At 38.5% G+C, this 9,066-nt stretch overlaps 1 protein-coding gene across 1 annotated transcript; it reads right to left on the minus strand.

Annotated features, from left to right (window-relative positions):
- Positions 1-6,990: 6,990 nt before the first annotated feature.
- LOC137989953 (uncharacterized) lies at positions 6,991-7,677 on the minus strand. Its single transcript, XM_068835525.1, has one exon. The coding sequence runs from the start codon at positions 7,675-7,677 to the stop codon at positions 6,991-6,993; it is 687 nt and encodes a 228-aa protein (XP_068691626.1).
- Positions 7,678-9,066: the final 1,389 nt, after the last annotated feature.

The raw sequence follows: 9,066 nt of genomic DNA on the forward strand, positions 1-9,066 counted from the left end.
TTAAAACAGGGTTAAAGGCCATTCAATTGACCTGTAATGCGTTTAAATTTCTTTTTTGTTTATTTAGTATAGTGGCCCAAATAATCTTTCAAAACATTATATTGCTAGGCGCCTGATCACTCCATAAAAAATTGTATGAGTTAGCTGAAACGTTACTCACACAGCTGAAAAGGTATATAACTTGGGGCTTGGCCTTTAAAGCCTAACACCAAATGCCATTCCGCAACATATATATATATATATTTTTTTTTCCGAAGCACAACTTAACCTTTGATTTGAACATGGGAAATAAGCTTTAATTAATTGGTTTTTTTTTATAAACTCTTGTTCTTAGGCCATCGTAGCTTGATTAAGAAAATAACACAAAGAGCTGTGATAAACATTGTATTCCAACGCATTTTTTTTTTGTATAGAACTTGACGTTTCGTATGCCAGTCAACGTATGGTCACTTTTGAAAATGTATGTTGACTAGCATACAAAACGTCAAGTTCTATATAAAAAAAAAAGTGCTTTGGAATACAACATTTATCACCGCTGTTTGTGTTATTTTCTTAATAGTTTTTTTTTTCCTAAGTCTATACATTATACCAATTATACTACACTTGTACTCATTCATGTATTCAGAAAAGGCACCCGACTGGTTTAGCTCCATGTAGTTATTTTGGGTGTCCTGTTTATCGACTTTCTCCGTCATATTTATAACATCTTGTATTGCTTCTGTATAATTAATGGACAAACTAATCGTTGTTGTTGTTGCTGCTGTCAAAAATGGCAACTGTTCTTACATTTTTTATAGCCCTGCCCGACCATAATTACACTGGACCTTACAACCCACTCGGCAAACAAAAAAATTCAATCCAGACAACTGTGAAATCTTACAAATTTACCTACAACTCACTGGCAAAACAGATGCCTTTGCAACGAGGCATGATATTGATTACGCTGTTTGTCAAAAAAAGGAGGCGATGCTAAGGGGTGCAAAAAACAAACCAGACCGAAAACTGGTGCAACCCTTAGACGTAGTGAACTACAAAGGTCGCAGTGATGGTATGCCTCGCGCGCAATGCAATATAAGGTAAAGTCTGCTACGAGCCTAGAGGGCCCATCAGGCCGGCTCTTATCTCCGGTTTCTGTAGCATGAAGCGACTAGGAGTATTTACACTCCCCCCTGGATGGGATGCTAGTCCATCGCAGGGTTACCCCCGGCATTAAATTCGCCGATACCCATTTATACACCTGGGTGGAGAGAGGCAGCATGAGAGTAAAGTGTCTTGCCCAGGAACACAACAAAATGTCCCCGGCCAGGACCCGAACCCGGACCACTCGATCCGGAGTCGAGCGCACTAACCATGAGGCCACCGCGCCTCCCACGCAATGCGATATACCTCAAACAAAAACTGTACTCCCTGAAAAGGGTAGGGCTCACAAGTATACAACGGCTATAAGTATAATGCCCCATGGCCAAATAATATTTAAAAAAATTATATGTCTATGCGCCTTGTAACTTCACAAAGATTTATTTGATTAAATTATAAGTGACCAACGCAGCTGTTTTAAATGAGATGGAGAAGTATTGCATTTGGAGCTTGGCCTTCTAAGCTTACGACTAAAAAGGCCATTCCACTGAGTCTCTTTTTTGTTGTTGTTTTTTTTTTCTTTGGTGCAACGTAACATTTTTTTGACCATTTTTGTAAAGAAGAAACACTTTAAAACTACTTTTAGAAAACTAATAAGAAAGACAGTCGTTACTTTGTAAGCCCTGTCCACACATTCGAAAATTTTTGTATCCACATCTTTTTTTTTTTTCCCAAAAGGGCTTGCGTGCTCACCTATCTGCCGAATTCGGTAGCCGTATCCGGAAATGTTCGAATACGGTCTTCAGGGTGCAAATTTTTGAATACACTGCGAATTTGGATACGTGTGGACGGTCGTATCAGCAAATTTTCGAATTCGCCAATGTAACACTATCGGGTCCTGTCTTTAAATTAACATGGCGTATCGACCTTGGACCTTGAAAGACTCTCTCCTGAAACTCGTTAACAAAACAGAGAAAATGCTGTCAAGATACGACTTTGCGCGTTATTAACAACCAAGAGTGCATCCGGATACCTGTGGACAGGGAAAACGATTCGAAAGCGATTGGAATACGCTACATGTGGACGCGGATATTTTTTAATCCGGAAAAAATTGCAGATACAAAAATATCCGGGTACGTGTGTACGGGGCCTTAAACTGTTGAAAATGATAAGATATCGAATGAATTTGTAATAAGTGGGTACCAGGAACAATTACGCAGTTGTTTCTCAAGCAGTCCTCCACTTTTACAACTCTCGGAACATTATAAAAGTATATTAATTCCGAATAATACAGGGGCACCCAACAACCACTTTGTTGTAAAATGTATTATTATCCCCAGTTAATGAAAATAAATGTTATTAAGGCATTTTCAGGTGTTTTTCAGTGTTGCTGGGAAAACATTATCTGCTCCTTTTTTTCCCAGCAAGACACACAAGAAATTTTCCAGCCAGCTAGATAAAATTGGTTGGTTTTCCAGCCAGCTGATCAAATTTATCTCCGAGCCAGGAATTCCGCGCGCTTTCAAATCCCTCGATCCAAAACGACCGAACAAAAGCGACAAAACCGGGACAAAACAGGTTTTTTCCGGAAGCGCAATTACTCTGACCAGCCATCGTATGTTTATGACTACTCTCTGGGAGAGGGAAGGGGTTCTTTTTTTTTTTTTTTTTTTTTTTAGTCGTCCTCAGTCTTCAGAGTTTCTACAGCCAGCTCGGGTTGACATGCTAGAAAAAGTCAGTAATTCCCAGGCAAAACCTCTATCAATAACAAAATTTCCCTGCCAGCTAATCGAAACACCTGTATTTTTGCCAGCCAGCAAGATTCCTCTGGGGAACAGATAATGGAAGGAACAGATTCGTTGGGTGCCCCTGATAATACGCGAGAACACTAAGATTTTTAGTTTATGATACGTTATCAAAATGTTCTGGATCAATGCTCAGGAAAATTTATCTCCATAAACTACATTTGAATAAAATATAGACGTCGGTAAACGTTTTTAAAAAAATGCATTTTATTTTAGCTTGACGTTTGGTATGCTTCTCTACAAACATTTTGAAAAGTAACCGTTACATTTTTAAAGTTTTCTTATATAACAAATAAAGAGATATGGGTACTATATTAATAATGAAAAACGATCTAAAAATAGCAAAAAAGCACTGACAGTTGAAGAGAAGTGACAAGGTGTTACGATATTAGTAACAATCAACAACTGTCCATTCTTTCTTGTTATTTTAGAATTGAATAAGGCCATGATTGTGAAAACATGGGAATAAAAACAAAATTAAAAGCTGCTTTGGGGCTCATTGAAATGTTCTTGTTTAATTATAATGGTGTAATTTCCTGAGTATACTTTAAAAACTAGTCTTAAGCTAAGCGAATACTAAGGCTAACTTAGCATTGCGGAAGGCTACTTATGCATTGATTTCCTTGCTTTCATTTCTAGGAGTCTTGATAACAATAAAGTCATTCAACTCCCAGAAAAGGTTTTCTCAGGACTCGCAAAGCTACAGTGGCTGTAAGTCTATTGCTGCATGTAAGCTGTCAAAAAATGTATATATATAAGCGTCTCGTCACTCCACAAAGATTTGTTTGAGTTTGTTAATAAGTCATTCACATATTTGTCGTGATTAAAACCTAAGAAGGAATCAATCACTCAAATTGAAATACTGTCATGTTCTGTGTAGAGTAGTTTAGAAAATTGAAATGGGAAAATATTGGCCTACTTTCGGGATTACCTGTTTCAGTATGGTTCTCAGTTCACAGCGTGGTTTTGCGGGATTGGCATTTTCTTTCTCCTTCCCTTTTGCGTTAATCTTGTAGTGATGTCCCACCTAGATTGATCTCTTGATGTTGGTGTTTTCTTGTGTCGCCAATAGTTGAGGTGGCCGGCCGCGTCTTTTTAAGAAGTGGCACATGCCCGGTTTTGTCATAAAAATTGAAATAATTATTAGTATAAATGCACTAGCGCCTGACAAACTGAGAAAATGGAATAGAGATTTTTACCTGTCGTGGTGTTGTTGATGAATATAGTAGGTAACTGTATGAATCTGTTGGTTCGCTGTGTAGACACGACGGTGGAGGAATATTGACTGAGAGCTCTATGTCGACAAAAGCTTGTGAATTTGTTGAAATTATCAAGGAGAGATTTAGAGATGGGTGGAAAGAATTTCCGCACTTGACAGTGCAATAAATTGCTTGAGTACCTTCTTGTTTGATGGTACGGCCGACACACTCTGATGCGATGAAACGTTTACAAGGATCAGGTTTTGGCACGTTGTACTCAGAGTCTACATTTTTGCTTCGAGACTGCCTACAAAAAGGTTGTCATAGTTGTGATCCATCTTGGTTCTTATTGCTACACCATTAATTTTTCGGAAAACGAAAACATTTGAGTCTCAAAACCGGTTTGGTTAAGCGAAGTAGTGTTTCCAAGATAGGTTCTTTAACATTCCATTGACCTAACATCTGTCAGAAAACGATTGTTGTATTCCATTTTACACTAATTTCCCAATCATATAGACGTCCCGCGCAACATTTTCATATCTTCGGGGGTGGGGAGGTGGCACTTACAGAAAGAAAATGGTTGCTAAGGGAGCTTTTTAGTCAGGAGCCCTACAAAAAGGTTGAATGGATGGTTCCTTGAAGTAACTTTTTTAATGGAAATCTGACATCACTTCAACCAGAAGGCGCAAGCGCATCTAGTACCAATCCTCTGCCGTGCGTCTCACGGAAAAAAAATGCACATGTAACTCTCAGGAAACGAAAGGAAAAGGCGGTTATTTTTCACCGGATGGGAAACGTCCCATCATTTTTTGTAAACTGTGGAATGGAATTTCTATTTGGACAAAAAATAGAACTGATATTATGAAAAGTGTATCAAAGGAGGGGCTTATGACGTCATAGTTCTTTTTACAAGTAACTTTTTGTAAGTCCATGCAAGAGATTTTGTTTTAAATGGTTCTCGTAATGTTGCGTTAAAAATTTTCATATCTTCTGGGGTGGGGGGGAGGTGGCACTTACAGAAAGAAAATGATTGCTAAGGGAGCTTTTTAGTCAGGAGCCCTACAAAAAGGTTGAATGGATGGTTCCTTGAAGTAACTTTTTTAATGGAAATCTGACATCACTTCAACCAGAAGGCGCAAGCGCATCTAGTACCAATCCTCTGCCGTGCGTCTCACGGAAAAAAAATGCACATGTAACTCTCAGGAAACGAAAGGAAAAGGCGGTTATTTTTCACCGGATGGGAAACGTCCCATCATTTTTTGTAAACTGTGGAATGGAATTTCTATTTGGACAAAAAATACAACTGATATTATGAAAAGTGTATCAAAGGAGGGGCTTATGACGTCATAGTTCTTTTTACAAGTAACTTTTTGTAAGTTCATGCAAGAGATTTTGTTTTAAATGGTTCTCGTAATGTTGCGTTAAAAATTTTCATATCTTCTGGGGTGGGGGGGAGGTGGCACTTACAGAAAGAAAATGATTGCTAAGGGAGCTTTTTAGTCAGGAGCCCTACAAAAAGGTTGAATGGATGGTTCCTTGAAGTAACTTTTTTAATGGAAATCTGACATCACTTCAACCAGAAGGCGCAAGCGCAACTAGTACCAATCACTTCAATCAGTTCTATTTTTTGTCCAAATAGAAATTCCATTCCACAGTTTACAAAAAATGATGGGACGTTTCCCATCCGGTGAAAAATAACCGCCTTTTCCTTTCGTTTCCTGAGAGTTACATGTGTAACTCCCTGAGTTTTTAGTTATTTTATGTTTTGGCCACGTGATTTATCAAATGTGGTTGTGAGTCAAACAAGACAAAGCAATGTTAATTAGAACACACTTGGCAAAATCTGGTAACTTAACATTTAAGGTACTCTAGAAATGATCATTTGAAGGCGTCTATAATAATAGTTTGGTAGTCAAGAGCCACCCCTCTTAACCCAGGGAAAAACGGTGAGAATATTCGATACTGGCTTTCGGTGGGAAAAGGGCTGAATGAGAACGTTTATGAGGGGAATAATGAATGGGAAAATAGATCGTAGGTATCACACAAAGAAAAAAAGGCTTTTGTGCGGTGTAAGACGCACCAGTGACCGCACATAAGCCGAAAAAAAATAAAATCGCTTGCCATCCAATAAATAAAGTCACGAAATTGAGATATTGTAGAATGGTAATGAACAATAGGAATAAAACGCAAACAACGGTTACAAACATTTGCTTGAAATGCATAACTTTTATAAACTTAACGTTTCGTATGTTACAACATACATCATTAGAAGTGATTATTAATCAGTTACAGATAAATTTAAATTCAAAAATACAACTGTACGGACTGGGAATTAACGAAATTGATTGACTTAAAACGACAAGAGTATCCTAATAATAGAGATAAAGTTTCTCACTGCCAACGTTTTCATTTAAGGCTGGCTTAAGATCACGGATCAACTTTGCAATGCATGCCTGATCAACCAATCGCTAATATTTCAAAATGATCCCACTTAATCCTATGGTTGGTTAAGAAAACATGATCAGCAATTGCACATTCGTGACAATTTGTAGTTAGAGCTTTAAAATGTTCTGTTTTTCTGTCACGTTATCGGCGTTTCGTTTTCCCTATGTAGAAATCATTGCAATCCCAGCAGTTTGCTCTGTACACTACTTTTGACTTGATTCTTCGGGTGTTCTGAAAAACTATTGTGACGTTGAAAATACCATGAAATTTGTTTATACAAGACCTCAGCTGTTTTGTGAGGTGTTTACTGTGATGATCTAAGAAAGGTAGAACGATAAGAACTTCTTTTTTCTTAACTGTTTGTACAGGATCTTCCGGCTTATTTTGATGTCTCAATGACATCATTCATATGATATTGAACAGTTCCCATAGGGTAGCCATTAAGTAACAAAATCCTCCTGAGGTCATCTAGGGCAGACTGTAACAATCGGGGACGGTGACGAACAAATTCTAATGCAGCGATAAGCCAAAGTGCGGACTAGGTTTATTTTGTATTTACGCGGAGTAAAAGAGTCCCACTTGGTGTAAAAACCGGTGAATGTCTTCTTTCGATAGACTGATGTTGAGAAGCTGTCACGATTGCGTTTCATAAGGATATCAAGGAATGGAATTTCATCGTTTTGATCAAACTCAATTGTGAATTTTATGTTGTTGTGTCTCCCATTTAGGTAACGTAAAAAACTCAAAGCATCATTTTTGTTCTTGAAAAGAGTAAAGGTATCGTCCACGTACCGGAACCAAATAGTAGACTGATTGATGTTCTTCATCACCCATTTTTCTTCAAAATCACACATGAAAATGTTCGCCAAAACAGGACCAAGTGGAGAGCCCATTGCGACGCCATCAATCTGGCCATGGTATTGACCATCAAAAACAAAATGACTCTTCTTTGTTGCAAACAAGAGTAACGTCTTTAGGACCAATCGGGGTAATCTAGGTGGATTTGCGAGGGCATACAGCTTATCAAGGCAAATTTCAATAGTCTCATCCAGTGGGACATTAGTAAACAGTGAACTGACATCAGAGGAACACATGAATTCGCCGTGGGCAACCCTAAAACCAGGAATCCGGAATCCGGAATCACAGGTCATTCTTTTACCAATACAGAGAGTAAAAAATATCCTAAACATTCATAAAAGCTAACCTTAGGCCTAATTAGGCCTTAACAAACGTTTTTAGGCCTAAGGTTAGCTTTTATGAATGTTTAGGATAGTTTCTACTCTCTGTATTGGTAAAAGAATGACCTGTGATTCCGGATTCCGGATTCCGGATTCCTGGTTTTAGGGATGCCCATTCGCCGTTGTGAGTGTACTGTTTGGCCCATTCTGCAAAACTGAAGGAGTCTTTGATTGAAAAACAGTTTGTGGAGATAGGTTGGAGGACGCTTGCAAGGTGAGAGGCAAGATTGTAGTTGTAGGTGTTTGAAGAAACAATTGGACGAAAGGGACACCCAGTTTTGTGAACCTTTGGTAAAGAACTCCATGTGTGGAACCATTGGGTAGGACCTTTTGAAAGGTGTAGTCGTCTTTTGAAAGGTGTAGTCGTCAAATTAAACTTTGTTCTCTGGACTTTGTCGGGTTTTCTGTCAGTTTTTTGAATTTTGTCTCATCGGAGATCAACTGTTTCATCTTGGTCAAGTAATCATGTTTATTTACAATCACAACGCCATTTCCTTTATCGGGTTTCGTGATGATGATGGAGTCATCTTTGCGAAGATTTTTGAGGGCTTCCCATTCTTTCTTTGCTGAGTATATGTTTCTGCTTAGAGAAGTCATATGGTTAAGCTAAGCAAGATTTCAGACAAGATTTTCAGGAAACACGAGCCTGCCGCGGGGACACCAACATGCAGGCCGAAAACCAGCGGAAACATCTGAAGTTTTCTTTGGCTCTCTCAAAACATTTCTTCGCTCTGCTAAACTTCAAAACATACGCGTTGACACTATTCTTGTCATATTGATTATTCAGAACTCGAAAACACAAGGCGAATCAATATTTTCCTGTACGTGACATGTTTCTCAGAAGCTATGAGGTGTCACGCATTGTAAAAAAAATTGAAATTCAAACTGCTCTATTTTCAAAACAAAGCATTCCACCGAGCTGCAAACAGGTCAGCAGATATATCTTTAAAATGTCTTTCACCCGACAAAGGTAAAAACTCAAAATTTTTAATCGTAGTTTTTTCAGACGTCACGTGAAAACAAAGAATATACCACAGGCAGACCACTCTATGTGTTGTTTGTATGAAACGAAGAGAATATATGAGGGTTATGAAAGCTATCAATCAGCGCTTGGCTTCCCGCGGCAGCCTGCCGTGGTTCAAATCCCTGATTGATAGATTTGAAACGGTCTGCATTCCTTGAATTCCTTTGGTCGCTGAGTTTGGCACCGATCATATTGAGAAACCTGTAATTGTGACTTCAGCATCAATATTCTCGGAAAATGTTGCAGGGATGAAGCTCAAATTCGGCGAAGAGATAGAG

This window comes from Montipora foliosa, unplaced genomic scaffold (assembly GCF_036669935.1).
Source record: "Montipora foliosa isolate CH-2021 unplaced genomic scaffold, ASM3666993v2 scaffold_481, whole genome shotgun sequence".
Taxonomy (NCBI): Eukaryota; Metazoa; Cnidaria; class Anthozoa; order Scleractinia; family Acroporidae; genus Montipora; species Montipora foliosa.

What these genes read in the sequence shown, in the direction of transcription:
- LOC137989953 (XM_068835525.1), bottom strand. Translation starts at nt 7,677, where the DNA reads ATGACCTGTGATTCCGGATTCCGGATTCCTGGTTTTAGGGTTGCCCAC.